This window comes from Cynocephalus volans, chromosome 17 (assembly GCF_027409185.1).
Source record: "Cynocephalus volans isolate mCynVol1 chromosome 17, mCynVol1.pri, whole genome shotgun sequence".
Taxonomy (NCBI): Eukaryota; Metazoa; Chordata; class Mammalia; order Dermoptera; family Cynocephalidae; genus Cynocephalus; species Cynocephalus volans.
Window position 1 is genome coordinate 23,441,989 of NC_084476.1, and position 19,121 is coordinate 23,461,109.

The window sequence follows — 19,121 nt, forward strand, 5'->3', positions numbered from 1 at the left end:
TTCATTCAGAATTCAGATTCCTTGATATGCAGCATGAGAAAAACCAGCCCCAGTCCATGGTCCAGCCTTCTCTCATCCCCAGCTCCCACCCTTATTGGGAAATGCCACACATGTAGATATCCCAGACCACATGTCCAAGATCTAAAGAGCCTCCTCTTAGCCACTTCGAACCCAGCAGTGCTAAGGCAGTCCACTCTTAGGAAGACAGACCTAAGAAAGAGACCTACACAGACCATGGAAGAAGGCATGAGGCCATTAGGACAGAGAATTCCAGGGTTCCAGGTACAAGGAGCAAAGTCTAGAAGGGGAGATTTAGACTCCAAGTAGGCATACATCCCCTTGGCCCTGTAGACTTCTCTCCCCATGAGGAGCAGCATGATCAGAAGAAAGCCAGAGCAGGACTTTCTAAAGCATGGGGCCCAAGGCAAGGTTTTTTCTTGCCCAAATCTAAGGTACTAGGTACATGAAAGTTTCATTGTATTATTCTCTTTCATGTAATTTTGAAATTTTACTATGTTAAAAGGTTTTTTAAGGACTAAAATATTTTTTAAATCCTTCCAAAAACTGAGTCAGAGGTCCCCTGAGACTTTAAAATTTTGAGTCTTTATCAGCATCATTGAAACTTTCCTACAGACTTAGTTTCTTAGAAACTGGAACTTTAAACTCTGCCAGATTAGTGCAACTCCAGTACCACATACACATGGACACAATGAATAATATTTGATAATGATATGGATCCCATCTCCAAAAGAAACCATTTTTAGGAAATGAGAGGAAAATCTAGGAGCACAATGAGGGTTCCTATATGCCAAATTCAGCTTCCTACAACTGGAAACCTTTCAGAGCTTCAGGAATAAGATAAAAGTGACTCAGAAACCAAATATGCTATCTGCCCTAAGTGAATCACTGTGCAGTACATGCATGTATTGAAACAATATATGTACCCCACAAATATGGACAAGTAAATGTTAAAATATTTTAAAAAGTGACCCAGAAAACAGATATCATGAAACATTTCTCCCCTCCACCCAGAAATAGAAAATGAGTCTTTTGATTGAGAAGCAGTTATGTTTAATCACTAAAATTATTCTGACCCTAATGGAAGAGAAATAATCTCAGTTTAAAAGGGATGGGGCTTTTTCTCCCTCACTTATTTTAGAGGCAAGTAGAAGTGAACAAAGAAAACAGAATCCCTATGCATGGGCCCTGGGAAAGGCTCCAGAGAGCAGAAGCCTCCTCTCCTTTCTGCTCTTATGTCAAAGGTTGTCGTCCCCAGGATGCCAAGCATCCTGCTCTGGAATAAGGCTGCCGCAGGTGATGCCTTCAGTCTGTGTCTCCAAAGACTCCTCACTCTGTGCCGCAGAGAACTGGTTCTCCTCATCCTCATCATCAGTAGCCTGAAGAATCCTCAGTAGTTGGAGCTCAGGGTTCCAGCTTATTCTAGTCACATTTTCTGAAAGGTTCTTGGAGATCTTCTCTTGGCTGGACGCCTGGGATTCCAGCACAGCCTCCACCGGAGCACTCATGTCCTTGTTACTGGGTTCGGTTTCAGATAATCCAGGACCTAAAAGAAGACCCAGCCATTAATTGCACCTGTAGCTTTCTCCCAAATAACTGTGACAAATGGAGGACAGAAAAGGAAAGGCCGGGGTGTTTTTAGGACCTCTATGAAGGATGAGGACTGTGCCCTTCAGGGAGGTACACCATCCTGGTCAACACAGATTAAGCTCTCTCCATCCTCAGTCACTTATTAAGGTTCCTCCACCCTAACTTACTTCTCATACTGGAAAAGAGATCCATGTAGTTCTCAGAGTAGTCCGTCTCTAGTCTCTTAGTGGAATCCTGAAATTCATTGGGGTAAGTATGAGGAAACTTGAATCAAGACTTTAAGAAACTAAAAGGATTTTTCTAAAAGATGCTTGATGATTTTCTTGGAGAAATTAACATCTTGGATGGGCCAAAGAACCACCTCCTGGGATTGAAGAGAAGCTTGTATCACACATTCTTAACCTCCAGGCTGTCTAGATGAAAGCACAACCCACTTCTCCCAATTACCAGGAGAAAACTAAGGTTAGACCACCTCCAAGGACAGCTGCCAACAATTTCTCTAATTCCTGTATACACTTTTGTTCTTTCTATTAGGAGAGAGAATCTATTTTCTCTCCTCTTGAATCTGGGATGAACTTGTGACTCTCTGACCAATAAAATGTGGCAGAAGTGACAGTTTTAGTTCCAGGCCCATTCCTTAATATAGTGCTGTCATGAGACTAGTATTCTGTCAAAAAGCCCAAACAAGCCATACAGAGAGAACCCAGGCAACTTGGCCAACAGCCCCAGCCCAGCTTCACTGAGTGACCTCAAGCAAGACCACAATAACCATCCAATCAACCCACAGAATCATTAGAAATAAAAAATCACTATGGCTTAAGGTTTGGGGTGATTTGCTATATACTTGTAGATAACCGAAACTGGGCCCTAGCAGAAGCCCTGGTACACTCTCACCTGTTTCAAAGTGGTTCCTTCTGTCTTCATCTGCTGCTGCTGCTGCTTTGTGTCCCTTTCCTGACCTGGCACAATTCTGTGACCTAGTGACCACAAAGTCAATTCAATTCTCCTCTTATTGGCACTTCATATCCCACTGCTGAGCTTCTAGTTGACCCCTAGTCTACAAGTGATTCCCCATCCAGGACAAGACAAGACCCTGGTGGCAGGTAAAATGGAGTTGGGCCTTCTGAGTTCTATTTGTGACTCTGTTCAACTGGGACTGTGACCACAACTATTACAGAATTACAGATTAAGGTAAAATGTGTGTTAAAAGACCCAGGATTCCTCCAAGAAACCTAAGGGGTGGCTACATGCACATGATAGCAGCAAAAGAAACCCTAACTCTATATCTTCAGTTTATGAATACCCCCCTTACCAGAATGTGACTTGCCTTCTTGCGCCATCCCCAATGTACCCACATTGGGTCCTGAAAACCAAACCGAAAAAAAAAGCTCTAATTTTTCTTTTGCATCAGCTGTTTCCCCAACTAGTCCCTAAATGTATTCATTCTTTCCTTTCTCAATTCTCTCTCTCTGAACAAACATTTTCCAAACTGCCACCAGAGGTACTGTCCTAAAAAACACTTCTGTTGGCTCCCTACCAGCACTGGTTCTTACGTTAGCTGCAAACTGGAAGCACTGGGGAGCTTTAAAAAACACTGAGGTCTGGGTCCCTGCACCAGAAATTATAATTTAATAGGTCTGGGGTGCCACCTGGGTATTAGATTTTTAAAAGCTTCTTAGTTGGTTTCAATGTTTAGTGAAAGTGGAGCCCACTAATATGAAGGATAAAGATCAAACATCTTAGCAGTCTATACAAGCCTCTGGAATGATCTTCCACTCTCCTTTAAATGCCCAGCCCCATAACCACAATGAACTTCTCAGTATTCCTTAAGCAGCCATGCTACTCCAAGATGCCTTTGCACAGACTATTCCCACTTCCAGGAATTTTTTTCCGTAATGGGAAACTCCCACACATATTCAAGATACAATGCAAAAATCATCTCTTCCATAAGCCGTCAATTCAATGAGGACAGACCACTGCTTTAAGAACATGACTCAAAGGGGCACCCCATTCACCCAGGCAACACAGCTTCTATTAGAGGCATCAGGAAGAGGTATAAAAGGTATCAGAATGGAATTCAGGGGAGTGGTAGTGATCACCCTGGATGGGGTACTAACCTTGGACATATCACCTCCTGCCCTGGACCACACCCCTACCTATCATTCTACCTCCCTCCCATTCAAAGGTCAGGAACCTTCTCAGATCTTCAGGTTAGAGGACATCACTGGTATCAGAGAATTCGATGGGATGGGGAGTAAAGCAAGAGGGCAGCATCCTTCTCAGAAAACATCTCACCCAAACCCACCCACTGTCTCATGATTGGAGACTGAATTCTGATAATTAAACAGTTTTCACAATAAAGTCAAAAATATCCAGTCTGAATAGGGCAGAACAATCTTGCAAGGTTTAAGGGGTTTTTCTCCCCTCCCTCCCATTCTGCACTCAGACTGAGAAATGTCAGAGGGACAGGGATAAGTGTACCCCTCAGCTCAGAAGTGATAAGGACCCCACAAAGGGGTGATATCCATTCTCATCTCCAGCATGAACACTAGAGGAAAAGGACTGCCTGTCAAGAATTGGCTACCTGCCTCCTGGATGGGAATAGACAATGTGTTGATTTCAACCTCAGGCTCCGGAGACCCTATAGCTTGTGGTGGGGAAGCTGGAGGGCCCCAGAGCTCAGCTTCCTTGGAACTCTTTTGGGGGTCTAGTGAGGGGCCTCAGCTCTTCCCTGCCTCATTGGCCAACTGGCCCTCAGGAGTCTTCTTTTCTCAACTGGGCTTGCTCCTGCTCCTGCTTCTCAAATGGCTCTGTCTTTTCTAAGGTATGATCTGAGGAAAAGATGACTCTGACTTATGTTCATGGTTATCTCTCAAATCTGGCCCAACTGGCTTGCTTAGTAAATATCTGATGGAAGGATGATGCATGGTAGACCAGCCAGATGGAAGCATTCCAAGAAGAATTCTGGGTACCTGACAAAGGTAGGTTGCAAAATAACAAAGGCATATTTGACTTTTCCTGCCCTCAGCTACATCCTGGAATTCTATCACTACCAGCCAGGCACATATTCTCCTTACCATAGAGAGAGTCATAACCAATGGTAACTGAAGGTTTATGCGAAGCATTCTGGCTCCCTGGGTCACTCTTGGCTTTCTTTTTAGCCTCCTGAAACCCACATGAGGAGGAATTGAATTAGGACTTTTGGAAGTGAAGAAAGCTTTTTCAAAATGAGTCTAAAAGAAGGAACTTAACATCTACAACCAGACAGGAACCTTATATCTATGACCAGACTGAGGAAAGGGAGAATCCCATCTCTCATGCATTCCTTCCCATTTCAGGTTGTACCCACTTCTCCCAGTCCCAGCAAGGCCTGGAATCCCCTCACTGCCACTCTACCTGTTTTCTAAGAGGTGTTTTCACCTTCCTCTGTTGTTGCTGCTGCTGCCGCCACTGCTGCTGTTTCCTGTGACCTGGTGACCAGACAGCCAACTCAATCCTCTTCTCACTGACAGCCCCCACCCTCCACAGCTGGGCTGCCTGCTGTGCTCTGCCCCACAGTAGTGACTTTCTCTCTCTGGTCAGGACCAACCCAGGTGGCTGTTTCCTGAAACTAAGTTTCCTGAGTTCTACATGTGACACTATATGACTATGGTCACAAACATAACTGAATTGGGACCAAGTTCAAGTATGAGAAATATGGACTGAGGGCAGAACGGTACCTGGAGATCTGGCAGCACCGGCATATCTACCTTCTGTCATCAGGTTATAATGTAATTTCTTCAAATGTTCAGGATATCGCAATGCTGGTCTCTGGAGAAAAAAAGAAAAGAAGAAAAGCTCTACTGATGGTCTTTCCCGTTCCCCAGATGGATCCCCCAAATGCATTTATTCATCTAGTCAACAGGCACATTCTGAGAACCCAGTGTTTTGCAGCATCATACCAGGGGCTATGGAGGAAGGAAGAAGGTATGGAGAACAGGGTGTGAAAGAAATAGATAACACTGCTCTCCTTAAACCTTTCCCAATTCATTGGCTTTCACCTACATATAGCCCAGTTCTCCGTGGGGCTTGAGTCCAGATTAGAAAGGTGGAAGAAAAAGAAGGAATAGAAAGTCAGCTATTACAGCCCTGAAGACAGATGAGTTTGGATTTTCACATAGGCCTCTTTCTCTGAGGCTCCCTAGCTCTTACTTGCAGGGTGAGGCGGTGTATAGACAGAAACATCTTAGAAGAAATTGCACTATCAGGCCGGTTCTTTTCCAGGGGAAGATTCTTTTTCATCATGGCTAATTGTATCTTCGTCTCCGGACAAGGCACAGTTTTCCCTCCATCTGACAAAAGGCTGAAGGGGACAGAGACAGCCAGATACTCAGCAACAGCTCTTCTTGGAGAGTATGGCTGAGGAGAAAAAGATGAAAAGGGCTCCAAATTTGAAGAAATTTCTACTTTTGGTCTGAAAAGTCCTGTAGCAACAGATGCTCACTTGGTAACACCTTTCAGATGAAACTATGATCATCATAGCTGTATTTATTAAGTGTTTATGTCAGGCTCATGGGCTTTAAACCACTGAATCTTTACAACACCTTTAGGACAAGTAATATTTAGCAAATGAGGAAAACAAAGCCTAAAGAAGCAAAATAAATTACCAAAATTTACAAAACCAGTTGAGTTCCAATACAAAATTCAAAGTTCATCTCATTCCAAACCACATATACCATTCATGAATTATCCATAATTCATCTATAAAAAGAACAGACTGCCTACCCCATAGTGGAAGTTTGAATGAGAGTACATGTAATTTGCTCAGCACAGGGCCTGGAATATGGTAAGAGCTTGATAAATGGTGATGTTATGATTGTCATCCCTGCCTGCTATTAAGTCTAAAAAATCAGTAAACAAGAAGGGCGAGTTTTCTCCCTGCCCTACTCAAAAAAAAAAAAAAAAAAAGCCCACTGCATAGACCATTCTCAGCTTCTCTGAAAAGCAGGTGCTCTTCCACAGGCTTTCATGATACTTACTCCTTCAGTAGTTCCTGAGGTAACATGTTGAATTGGGCCCAGAAAGGTATGGATTCTGAACTTAATTGCTCAATGATACTTACTCCTTCAGCAGATCCTGAGGTAACATGCCAAACTGGGTCCAGAAAGGTATGAATTCTGAATTTAATTGCTCAGATAAGTGTACTGGGGAGGGGGAAGGCACAACCACCCCTGGAGTTCTCAACTGTGTTTCTCCGTACGGCTTCTCAGAGAGACCCAGAGATGGCTTATCTTGCTGGAAGAGAAACAATGGAAAGATCTCTCTAAAGTGCTTTCTTTGAGCCCATTTCTTCCCATCAACATTCCAGCCTCTCACCACAACCCTGGCTTGTGAAACTCGGTTCCAGAACTACTCCAGCAATTCCCGCCTCCTCTGCACTATGAATGCCACCACATTTTTCCCTCTCAGGATCCCAACCCTATTGTATTAAGATCATACAAGGATTACTTATTTTATTTTTCCAGAAAATTCATTAATTTACTTACTCACCAAACTAAACAAATATTTACTGCCTAATTGTGTGCCAGGCACAGGGCTAGGGATGGAGATAAAGCAATAAACAAAATGGACCACAACGCTACTATCATGGACATAGCAATCTTACAGCTCCATGACTTATCCAAGGTCACATTTACCCCCAAATGGTGGAATTTGAATTAGAAGCCCAAGTCTTATAACTCTTGGTCCATTGCCATTCAATTCCATAACACTGAGGATTAGTATTTAGGTGATCAAAAATTCCCCCTGAATACCCAAAAGTTCCTCCTATCATCTCTTCAAGGTGCTCTTCATCTCCCTAAAAGGAGGAGATAGAGAAATGGAATCTCTTAATAGAAAACAGTTTAGTAATCATTCCTAAAGAAGAGTTTTCTTTTGCAGATTTTGTTCATTTAAGGAGAGGGTGGTGGTGGTGGTGGTGGAGGAGACCTGAAAGGAAAATAAAAATAAATACTTCAGAGTAATATCATAAAGGTTTGGACAAAACATCAAACTCACCACTGCCGATTTCTTTTTCTTCTTTGAATTCTGGCTAGGAAAAACAGACTTCTTCTCAGCTGGACTTGAAATAAAAATAACCACATTTATTCCCAGACATCTTAAAGAGAAGCACTAAGGATATTTGTGAATGATAACCATGAAGATTTCTCTAATCAATACAAAAAGATGGCTGCTTCTGCCCAAGTATCTGCTACTAAAAAAGACCCCCTATCCTCACTTCTTAACTAAGTTCTCCATCATTCTCTCAGATAATCCAGTTATTTACTTTCATACCATAAATCCAGATTAGAAATTACATGCTCAGGTGTGGTTATGCTTATAATATCTGACTGCCCCCATAAGACTGCAGGAGGGCAGGGTTCTTCACTGGATCCTCACTGCTTAGCACAGAGGAGAAGCTCAAAAAGTACTTTTTGCTCTATCATCTCCCTCCTCCTTCTTGCCTGGGACAGGGCGATGATAGCTGGAGCTCTAGCAGCCAACTTAGACCTTAAAAGCACTCATGAAACACCTTAGAAGATGGAAGCTATAGGCTAAGGACAATGGCCCAGAAAGCTGGAAGGAGCCCTGGATTCAGATTATCTCATAAAGCTGCAGTGCTAACCCTGGTCTGCCTACCTCCAGGCTTCTTTTACATGAAAGGAAATAAACCCTTTGGGTTTTTTTGTTTACACCATATAAACACACAAAAAATACATATATAAAGCTTTCACAGGATCATTTAAAAAAAAGAAAATGAAACAAACAGAAATTTTTTAATCTCATCATCTCAAAACAGTCATTTAACAAGAATCTGAAAGCCTCAGTGATCACAAAAAGGAAAACCAAACATTTTCCCCATGGATGTCAATATTAGCAAGCCTTTGGTCCTTTACCAAATGATCTCTGTCATGTGCTGCTTTGTCCAAAGGTGCTGTATGCTATTCATTTTGTACCACTGTGCTAGGCTTTGGGGTTGAGATCAGAGATTCATGTGTTTCACTGAGAACTTTTTCACTAGTTGCTGATGGCTAATGAGAAAAACTAAAAAAGAGCCTTTATTTCTTAATCAAGCCTCACAAATAAATGGGACCCTATCTCATACGCTATTTACTGCCATGTAGAATGTGACGTAGAGAAGTCCCACAGCATAAATCTCAAAGTGCATTAAAATAGGATTCCAGTATAGCAAGAGGCAAATGCAAGAGACCATGATCTTCTTCCCTGCCTGGCCTCCTGCTACTTGCAGTGAGGTGGCTAAAAGGGAGATCACAAAAAGGAAGCCTGCAGAAGACAGTAGAGATTTGTTCCATATAGGAAGCAAAGGCCCCCAAGTTCTAGACATGATACTCACCTCACAAGTCTCTCTGGGATCCAGATTACAACCATATTTCCAACGTCTTTAGAGCAGGGAAGTTGTGTCTCATTCAAATTCAACACTGAAAGCTAAGAGAAAGATTTAAAGCCTATGTATGGCTCCTGATGGTATTCAGTACCAGACTAAGGGCTGAATTATCATGCTAAACAAAGAGTTTGACAGCTCAGAAGATGACAAAAAGGCATTTCCCATCCCCAAAACACCTTCATATTATTCTCCCAAAAAAACAGACTATTGCATCAGCTATCAGTACAGGTACTCTGCGAGACTGAGCATTTGTAAGTGAATAATCTCCCCTGCTTCTCTGTGACATTAGAGTGGCAATTAACAACTCCCATGTGAGGGTGCCTTGGGGCTTACTTAGGGGAACACTACTCATTCTGCCCACTCCACTCCAAAGACTAAGATCCCCTACAGGTAATACAATTGAAGTTTGGGAGCAGGGAAAGAATTGGTAGAGACAGAAACAAGTTCTCCACTTTTATAGCTCGTTTACAATTATAGGCATCTATTTAAAAATTAAAGTGTTAACTTTTCACATTTAGCTATTTAGGATCCAAGAACACTAGTGTTCAAGGAAACCTTGTTAATCACCTAGTCCATATTCCTGATAGGATACAAACAAAAAAACTATGAAAAATAAGTTTGGCCCTATGAAAAGGAACTGATTGGCTTGGGGGGAACAGGAGAGACTCCTTTTCATTGTAAACTCTTTTATGCCTTTTAAATTTAGAATCATGCTCATGTATTATCTATTCAAATAATTAATTTAAAAATAATTTAATCTAACAGTCTTGTTCTAAAGAGGTCAAAGAGGTAAAATGATTTGTTCATTCATCCACCCAAACCCATCTACTGTCTATTAGTCCATTACACTCTCCACCACGTGATATTAAAAAGTGAAGTATCTCAGGGCCGGCCCGTGGCTCACTTGGTAGAGTGTGGTGCTGATAATACCAAGGCCGTGGGTTCAGATCCCTATATAGGGGTGGCCAGTTCTCACTTCGGAGAGTGTGGTGCTGACAACACCAAGTCAAGGGTTAAGATCCCCTTACCAGTCATCTTTAAAAAAAAAAAAAAAAAAAAAGTGAAGCATCTCATGAAAAAAATAAAAGGCATCCAAGTACGATTGCAAGAAATAGTAAATCTCTCCTTACTGTCAGTAAGTGGGAGGTTTTTCTTCCTAAAGTTCTAATTTAGCTCTACCCCTAACTAGCTCTGTGCTTTAGCAAATCACTTCCCATCTGGGCATCAGTTTCCTCAACTATAGGACATATGAGGTAGACCACAGCAATGTTCTTCAAACTGCAACTGCAACTTACTCATAGGTCGTAAAACCAAATTTTGTGAATGACAGCCCATATCGTTTAAAAATAAAATAGACTAAAACAGAATAGAACAGAAAAATATCAGTTTCAATCATAGATAGGGTAAGAATTATTCCACGATATTTTTGTTGTAAAAAGTATTTCTTACCACAGATCATAAAAAAAAAAGTTTGAAAGTCATCAGACTAGATGACCTTAAGGTCCATTTTGGATCTGACATTCTAGCATTCTAATTCCCCTGATTATGAGATGATATGTTTACTCAGTAGCCAAACATGCTCTATACAGGACAGAGATGGGAAATTCTCACCTATACAAAATCTCCACAAATCAATCCCACTTTTGTCTAGGATTTCTGAAAACAATATAGCATGTAAAGCCATTAGTACAGAGCCTAACATACAGTAAGGGCCCAATATTAAATAATTATTATCATTATTATTCAGATTACAGTCATCCTGAGGAATAATGTTAAATAAAGTCAAAATATTTTATCCTCACTAGTAAAGAGAAAATTTTGAGGAAGTACATTTTTTAATCTGACTTACTTTTGGAGATCTATTAGTACGGTTGATCAAACTTTTGCCAGGTAAACCCTTCTGAGACCTAAAAAATGAAAGTTCAGAACATGAAATGGACACAAAGGACTTACTGGGATGATAAAGTTGGTGCTTTGAGGAAAACTCTTCTACTTACAGGAAACCTTGGGCTTAATATTTACCAAATGAATGTAGGGTCCCACCATCTCCTTAAATTTTGTTTGTTTTTCCTGAACAGCTCCTAAACAGACATTGTACACTGCAAACACTTCACAAATATTTGTTGCATCAAACTGAATTCATCACAGCCTATGCCTCTCTCTCCAGCTACAGATAGTTACATCACCATCAAAAGTGTATTAAGTACCTTTGACATAGACATCTATGTTAAATGAAAAAAATGTGGTACATACATACAATAGAATATTATTCAGCTTTAAAAAATAATGAAATTCTGACACATACTACAACATGAATGAAACCTGAAAACATAATATTAAGTGAAATAAGCAAGACACAAAAGGACAAATATTACATGATTCCACTTATATGAGGTTCTGAGAATAGGCAAATTCATAGAGACAGAAACTAGAATAGAGATTACCAGGGACTGGAAAGAGGAGGAAAGAGGAAGTTACAGTTTACTGAATACAGTTTCTGTTTGAGATGATGAAAAAGTTCTGGAAATGGATAGTGGTGATGGTTGCACAACATTGTGAGCCTAATGACAATGAATTGTACACTTAAAAATGGTTTAAATGGTCAATTTTTGTTACGTACATTTACCACAATAAAAAAAAAATACCATCCCCTTATATTTTTATATCACGTTCTATTTTTTTTTTAAATATGGTAAATGTATGAATGAATGAATAATACCAAGAGGTGTAAGATAAAGACCTGGCTCTCAGCCTGATTTACAAAGTCCTACAGGAGGCAGGTTCCTTCCTGCCTTCTACTCCAGCTCTTCAGGCTCATCTCTGATCACTCTTCCATTCCTGCTCTATGTTCCAGACACAATGAACTATTTTCCTGATACCTAAAGAATTTTTTCTTGCCTCCAGGCCTCTGCATGTGTTATTCCTATAGTTTAGGACTCTCTTCCTGCTCACCTCCCACCTACAACCCTCACTTCACTAGACTGCTCAAACTTCAGGTCTAGGCACAGATGCTACTTGAACAGAAGACAGACACAGGGAGAATATGGCCATCTACAAGCCAAAGAGAAAGGTTGCAGAAGAAAATAACCCTGCTAACACTTTGATCTCAGATCCTTAGCCTCCAGAATTGTGAGAAAATAAATTTCGTTATCTAAGCCACTCAATCTGTGGTACTTTATAATGGCAGCCCTAGCAAACCAATACGCCCCCAAATTAATCAATTCTTAGAACACAAGCAGGAATGATTTTTGTTTCCCACTGCCTATTCACCACTTCTTTAACTGAATTAGTGTTTTCTTTTTAATCTAGCTTTCTCAAAGTCTACTACATGAGTAAGGAAAATCACAACCCAGAATTTTGAGAGAATAGGCTGTTAAAGGAAGATTCCATGATAATTTACCTGCCTCGAAATCTGGAGTCACACTTTGAACCCCAAGACAATAAAGAAGGAGCCTTAGTGAAGGTAAATTCTGAACAATGACGAGGAGCAAGTCTCTTGGCCCCGAAGCAGGAATCTGAGATGTTTACAATGGTAAGTGCTGGGAGTTTATCTGAGAAAGCAGACCAGAAGAAAACATGTAACATGTTGCCTGGAGAAAGGAAGCCAAATAGAAATACTTTAAGAACCTTGTAAGGAAGAAGATGGAGGCTGGCTAATTCACCTTCAGCGTCCAGGGGAGTTCTGCAGGGTGAGCCCAGGATTCGGGGATGGCCCCTCTCAATCCGGCGGATAGTTGCCCAGCATTGTGGATGCTGACAAACAGCCAAGTCGCAGGTGGTTTCGTCCCACTGGCTCTCATCTGGTAACTCCATGCTATAAATGGTTTAGGACAAAGGCCAACCCTGCAGCATTCTAGCCCTCTGGAGGATCAACAAGTACATAATTAGGGAGTATTACCCATTAGCCATGCAGTCCAGATCTTAATTTGGACTCAAAGCATAAAATATTTCTATTGAACCTATAAAGGCAAATGGTGGTCACAGGCTAATTAAGGATTGGATAACAAGCAAATATAAAAATATCTCCACATGAGGTAGAATGGCATGAGTCTGGGAGCAGATTGACTTCAGAAGGTCTCCTATTTAACCATTTAATATCTGAGTGACCTGGGACTTAACCAAATTAAGCCTTGGTTTTCCCATCTGTAAAATGAGGGTAAGCCTACTTCGCAATCATTACAAAAATTAATGGATATTAAAAGGCCTGGCATAAGGTTCAAAATAAATATTAGCATCCTTTCCTTTTCCCCTTCTTTAACCATTAAGAAGATACCACCATCTCCAAAAAGCCTTATCAAATTACAACCAGTGTAGTCACAGAAGTCCTTTAGATGGCTCAAATCTTTGGAAGATATACTTCATTTTTCAATATGCTCTAATTCCCATGCAGGCAGACAAAATCAGCAATGAATGGGTTTGCTCAGACAGCAAATAGTAGGCCTGTAGCTGCATCAGAGGCCATTAGCTTTTGATTTCATGGCTGTGTGGCCTTGGGCAAGTGAATTCACCTCTCTCAGCCTGTTTCCTCTTATAGAGGTGGGGGAGGGATCCCTAGATAGGAATGTAGAAGTATTAAATGAGATAATGTACTTTTACGTATGATTATATAATAGTTGCTCAATAAATATTATCATCTTTCCTTCTCTAGAGATGTTTTAGGCAATAACTACCACCTTGTCCCTAATAACTTTTAAAGGACAATGTCCATTTCTTTTTTCTTTTATTGACTACCAAATATGTGAGTGGACTGGTTTGGGGCATGGAAAACAATAATGAACAAACTCCCTCTTCTAAATGGCTTATAATTTAGAGCAAAGATAGCAAACTATTGGCCTGAGATTGTACCTGGCCTATGCTTGTTTTGTTTGGCCAGCACTTTGAGCCAACATTTTAAAATTGACATAGTCCATAATGTCCAGATTTCTGGCTCCTCTTAGAGATCAAAACATCTGACAACACTGGGCCCAATTCCAACTATTGATAGCAACTGGCTGGAGCTCAGCAGCTCCTGAAGTTTTTAAGTGTGAGGTCTGTTCTATCCTGGTGGAGAAGTCCTTCATACTCTAACTGAAGCAGTTCAGTTGCCACTTATCATTGCATTTGCTGTTGTTTTTCTCCCACTAGGAAAATACTTCTTTGTAATTATGTTTCTATCTAAAGCAGGAAAACAAAAGTGAGAGGAGGCAGCATGTTTCTTTCTCTTTTTTTAAAAGATGACCGGTAAGGGGATCTTAACCCTTGACTTGGTGTTGTCAGCACTACATTCAGTCAGTGAGCCAACCGGCCATCCCCATATGGGATCCGAACCTGTGGCCTTAGTGTTAGTGTTAGCAGCTCCGCACTCTCCCGAATGAGCCACGGGCCAGCCCGAGGCAGCATGTTTCAAGAGGGAAAAGCAGCATTAGTTCTTAGTGGGAATGGGAATTTCCACATACGCTTAATATGAAAATAATACAACTTAAAACGGCACGGCCAAACCTTGGTAATGATTTTGACTGGAAGAGGTGTACGATGAACAATTTAACGAACTAAAAAATAAACACAATTTTAACACGGTTTGTTTTTGAATGCGAATGTGCTGTTGCATCATTCTTACAACCGTCTGCTTCTCTCCCCTTTGATTCCTGCCCAGCCCGAGGCATCTCCATATAGTCAGCATTAGTACTGTGCTAGCAAAATAGTCCGCGTTTAAAAAAAAAAAAAAAAAAAAAAAAAAAAACCCAAGATAACACTTATTCTTAATACGATTATTACAAAGTTGTGAGAAGGAAAAGATTAAAGATGGACATCCGGGAGAGTTGGAAAAAGATGCCCCGCTTCGTTCCGGCAAAGAAAAGAAGTGGGAGAATTCGGCCTCGAAGAGCCACAGTCCCACGGGACCAAAACAGATTCCAAACCGCTAAGGGTGCCGAAGCCGAGCGGGATAACACCTCTCCTCGTGGAGCCCTGAGGTGATCGGTGGGCCCGCTCCCCAGGCTCCGCCTCTCTCCGAATAGGGCTCGCCCAACCCGCCCAGTCCACACCTTCTCTCCTACTAGGCCGAGCCGTCGTCAAGCAGCGGCCACGGCACGATGGGAAAAGGACGGAAGCTCCAGTGAGCCATACTTAATTTGGTGAGACAGCTCCAGACGTGGCGATGGTATGAAGCAGAGAAATGGGTCTGGGGAGGGACGTGCGGAGCACAATGGGACCGGAGAGAAGCCCCAGTGAGCCAAAACCACTGCGGAATGGAAAGTTAGGAAGCACCGGAGATTTGAGGCGGAGGCGGGAGGCTATGCGCGCGGGGCACTATGGGACACAGGATGAGCAACGCGGAGCGGGACGGAAGCCTCGGAGGGTCAGACTGTAGCGACGCGGGAAGTCCGGACGCGGTAGCTGCCTGAAGAGGAGGCCTGAGGTAGAGGCTCGGGCCCTGGCAGCGACAATGGCAGAGAGACCCGAGGACCTAAACCTGCCCAACGCCGTCATTACCAGGATCATCAAGGAGGCGGTGAGTAGCCTGGGCTGGTGGTTGGGCCGGGGGCGGGCGATGGGGCAGGAGAGAAGCAGTCCTAGGCCGGCAGATTTGCTCACCGCCGCTCTTCTTATAGCTTCCAGATGGTGTCAACATCTCCAAGGAGGCCCGAAGCGCCATCTCCCGCGCCGCCAGCGTCTTCGTGCTGTACGCCACGTCCTGGTGAGCGGGGCAGAGTCAGCCAGAGTTCAGCTGGTGCTGAGGCATAAGGGAGCGCAGAGAGACCCCCTGGCTCGTAGTTCATGGCCTGGAGCCCACAAACCCCAATAATTGTCTCCTACCTCCGTGGGGAGAGGTTCGCAGCTCTTTTTCGATTGTTACAAGTTCTGAAGCAAAATAAAACAAAATAACTTAGCCTTTTCGTACAGGGAAGGAAGGAACTTAGACATATCTACAACCCATGCATCTAAGACATAGGCTTTCTCATTCCACCTCTGGGGTCTCCTTTTCCCACCCACTCCATAGCGGCAAGAGGGGGTCTGACGGCCCTTTCTCTCCTTTCAGTGCCAACAACTTCGCGATGAAAGGAAAGCGCAAGACACTGAATGCCAGTGACGTGCTCTCAGCCATGGAAGAGATGGAGTTCCAGCGGTTCATTACCCCGTTAAAAGAAGCTCTGGAAGGTAACGATCCTACATTTCCTAAACCACGGGGAAGGTGGTCATCCTGTACGACCTGTTCCCTGGCCCTAAGGCTGTCTCACTGTGGGTCTCTTTAAATCTAATAAGTCAGCAAATGGATGTGTCGTCTACCCGGTTCATTTGGCCCCGTCTCAGATTTGTTTTGTGATACTGGGCAAGTTATTTTTCCTTCTGTGCCTCAACTTTTCCAACTATACAATGGAGTTAGCTGCTACAGTGTGTCTGAGTCATTCTTCCAGCCCTGCCTCCTAACCCCCTCCTTCGTTCTTACAGCATATAGGCGGGAACAGAAAGGCAAGAAGGAAGCTTCAGAGCAAAAAAAGAAGGACAAAGACAGAAAAACAGATTCGGAAGAGCAAGAGAAGAGCAGGGATGAGGATAATGACGAAGACGAGGAAAGGCTGGAAGAGGAAGAACAGAATGAAGAGGAGGAAGTGGACAACTGAATATGGTGGGGAGACTGGCACCTTAGAAGGTATTACTCTGAAACGTGGTACATGTTTATGTGAAGCTCTTTCCTGCTGGTCAGAGTAGTCTTAGGCAGAAGTGCCTGAGAGGATCAAAATAAAAACTGACTAGAATTATCACCAAAACCAGCGCTTCCCAGACTCAGAGCATCTGAGTAGCAGAATCCTGTTTTGCTTAATCAGTCTGAAGGTTATGACTGTTTGGAACGAGAGATTCAGAATGGCTAATTAAATTAGTCAAAGTGATCTCTTCTGTTTACTTATATGTATGGTTTTTGATCCCCATTTCCCCTGCCCCCCAAAGGTAATAATAACTCTCGTGCTGCCTGCTGTGTCCCAGATCACAGAGGCAGTCAAGGCTCAGGAAAAATGGGGGCTTTGATCATGGTCAATCTATGTTTGATCGTACAGTACTTGGCAATAGTAGCTTATGGAGAGTGGTCAGAATGGTTTAGTTTCAGGAAACTACTAAAAAGCTGTGGGAGAATAATGAAATCTGTTGTGTGTTGTCTCTTCAATTAGTGACAGTAGCCTTAATTGAATTTTGTTTTCTATAGACCCCCTTAGTCTGGAGCCCTTCTGTATTGTCCATAGACATTCAACCTGCTGGCATGGCTGCACTGTGGGTACTTATGCTCTTAAATGAGCAGTAGATTGGAATTAGTCAAGCAAGGGTGCCAGTGTCTTACTTTTACAAAACAAATGGCTTAGTCTTAGATGTACCTTTCTGCCTGCCACTGTACAGCTCTAGGATTTATTGTCACCTACTGGAAGGTGTAAAATCCCAGGCTTTCTCTACTTGTAATCGATCTCCCAAACTTGTGACTATGGTTTTTTTCATTCTTCAATTCATGATGTGTTCCAAACTTTATTTCCTCTAGGAACAACTTTCTCCTCCCTCTGTGCTTCTCCCTTCTTGTCTCTCTTCTGCCTCTCCTCTGCTTCCCATTCCCACTTTTTCTCTCCCTTCTTTTCTCACTTCTTCTGCCAATCTAGGAACTTTGATGACCTGCTTAATATCCCAAAGCATGGGTTCTTCAGTTCCTTAGTTCTGATCTCATCTCTTTTAAAAATGATTTTGTGAAACCCCCTTGAACCTTAAGGGAAATCTGATGGTGCTCAGGAATATAATTCCCTCCCAAACCATCCCATTAACTGCTTCTAAAGTATCTCTGTTGGCCGTCTTAGCCTTTTTCTCTTTCCATTCAGTGCTCCAAGCACTTTTTTGCCTCTAAGTTGAGTGCTTGGGGTTTGACAGGTAGTGAAGTGTAGTTTGACACTGTTAACTTGTTAAATGAGTACAGTGAAAAGTTTGTTGATAAATGACTGAAGAATTTTGAGAGGATTATAATGGTTTGTACAAATAAAGAACATTCTTGTTAAAAGTGACGACTCCTGTTCCATCCTGCTTGTCTATAGTGTGCTTTGGAGGGGATCCACTAACCATGCCAGATACAGTATTTGGGGTGTGGGCTGGGCCAGACCTTTGTAAACATGGAATTTTGCATCACCTTGGGTGACCAGCAGGGGCTGCTCTTCAACTACAGCATGAGATTTTGATGGCTCTGCTGGGCACCCTGAACATTAAAAGATTCACAGTAACTCCATTTCTTGAGCCCGTACTGTGTCTGGCACTAACCCTATGAGGCAACACTGCTGTTACCTCCATAATCTCTTAACCACAATGCTGTATTAACTTTAAACTACATAGCTTTTTCAAGTCATAAATCACATTTATAAATAACATTTCACAAAGGTGTAACCCCAGTATTCATTAGATCTAGTCTTAGTCATTAGGCTTTTCCTTCTCTGCAGCAGAAACATCCTTTCTTAATTCCCATGAGCATCACTCTAGGCAAAGTCCTCACGTCCCATCTGGACTCCTGTGGCTTCCTTTAAGCTCAGTTTCCTGCCTCATCTCTGCTTCCCCTGTGTACTACTTGCCGAGTGGTTCTTTCTGGAATGTTGCTATATTACAGTCCCTCCCTGCTTCCTGTTAAATCAAATGCGTACTTACACCTGTTATTCGAAGCAAAAGGAGGGTTCAACCCACCATCTATTTTAATCTACTCCAACATAAGGCTGGGCTCTGTTCAAGTATGAATCAGCAAACAAACTCTCCTTCCACATAGCTTTAGTTCATCCTGCCCCATTCCTCACCAAACTTTACCTAAAAAAGATATTTTTCTTGGACAGACCGATCAGCTCAGTTGGTAGAGCACAGTGCTGACAAAACCAAGGTGAATGGTTCAGATCCCTGAACCAGCCAGCCACCAAAAAAAAAATAATAATAAAGAGATGTTTCCTGAGTGTGGGGACTATGACTTAAAACTGCACATTTTGACAACCAGGAAGAATCTCTGAGGTCATCCACTAGTTTTTCCAAACCACATCTCTATCATTCCTGTAGTGGTATATGGATTTTGAGGGTTCCTTACTAGGCTAAGTTAATGTTTCTAATCTTTTTT

The 19,121-nt window shown here is 42.3% G+C and overlaps 2 protein-coding genes across 4 annotated transcripts; one reads left to right on the forward strand and one right to left on the reverse strand.

The window, feature by feature from the left end:
- Nucleotides 1–1,067: 1,067 nt before the first annotated feature.
- C17H9orf43 (chromosome 17 C9orf43 homolog) lies at nt 1,068–15,280 on the reverse strand. Of its 3 annotated transcripts, none has more exons than XM_063082382.1 (15): nt 15,137–15,280; nt 12,694–12,892; nt 12,432–12,582; nt 10,881–10,938; nt 8,981–9,072; nt 7,645–7,708; nt 6,710–6,882; nt 5,800–5,950; nt 5,328–5,418; nt 5,005–5,078; nt 4,686–4,773; nt 2,921–2,971; nt 2,503–2,585; nt 1,776–1,842; nt 1,068–1,564 (listed from the first exon to the last, which is right to left on the reverse strand). In XM_063082382.1, exons 2-15 carry the CDS (start codon nt 12,842–12,844, stop codon nt 1,257–1,259), a joined length of 1,602 nt encoding a protein of 533 aa, XP_062938452.1. In that variant the 5' UTR covers nt 12,845–12,892; nt 15,137–15,280; the 3' UTR covers nt 1,068–1,256. The 3 variants fall into 3 exon arrangements, with proteins under 3 accessions (XP_062938452.1, XP_062938451.1, XP_062938453.1); XM_063082381.1 differs by having other exon boundaries at nt 15,055–15,280; XM_063082383.1 differs by lacking the exons at nt 4,686–4,773; nt 5,005–5,078 and having other exon boundaries at nt 15,055–15,280.
- Nucleotides 15,281–15,380: 100 nt separating this feature from the next.
- POLE3 (DNA polymerase epsilon 3, accessory subunit) lies at nt 15,381–18,038 on the forward strand. The gene is made up of 4 exons (XM_063082325.1): nt 15,381–15,521; nt 15,622–15,707; nt 16,050–16,168; nt 16,460–18,038. Exons 1-4 carry the CDS (start codon nt 15,456–15,458, stop codon nt 16,630–16,632), a joined length of 444 nt encoding a protein of 147 aa, XP_062938395.1. The 5' UTR covers nt 15,381–15,455; the 3' UTR covers nt 16,633–18,038.
- Nucleotides 18,039–19,121: the final 1,083 nt, after the last annotated feature.

Bases quoted from the DNA above. Each gene is read 5' to 3' on its own strand.
- C17H9orf43 (XM_063082382.1), bottom strand. From the start codon at position 12,844: ATGGAGTTACCAGATGAGAGCCAGTGGGACGAAACCACCTGCGACTTG. The intron at 1,843-2,502 runs GTGAGAGTGTAC...AATGAATTTCAG, and splicing joins AAGGAACCACTTTGAAACAG to GATTCCACTAAGAGACTAGA. The intron at 1,565-1,775 runs GTAAGTTAGGGT...GTCTTCTTTTAG, and splicing joins TCTCTTTTCCAGTATGAGAA to GTCCTGGATTATCTGAAACC.
- POLE3 (XM_063082325.1), top strand. From the start codon at position 15,456: ATGGCAGAGAGACCCGAGGACCTAAACCTGCCCAACGCCGTCATTACC. The intron at 15,522-15,621 runs GTGAGTAGCCTG...CTCTTCTTATAG, and splicing joins CCAGGATCATCAAGGAGGCG to CTTCCAGATGGTGTCAACAT. The intron at 16,169-16,459 runs GTAACGATCCTA...TCGTTCTTACAG, and splicing joins GTTAAAAGAAGCTCTGGAAG to CATATAGGCGGGAACAGAAA.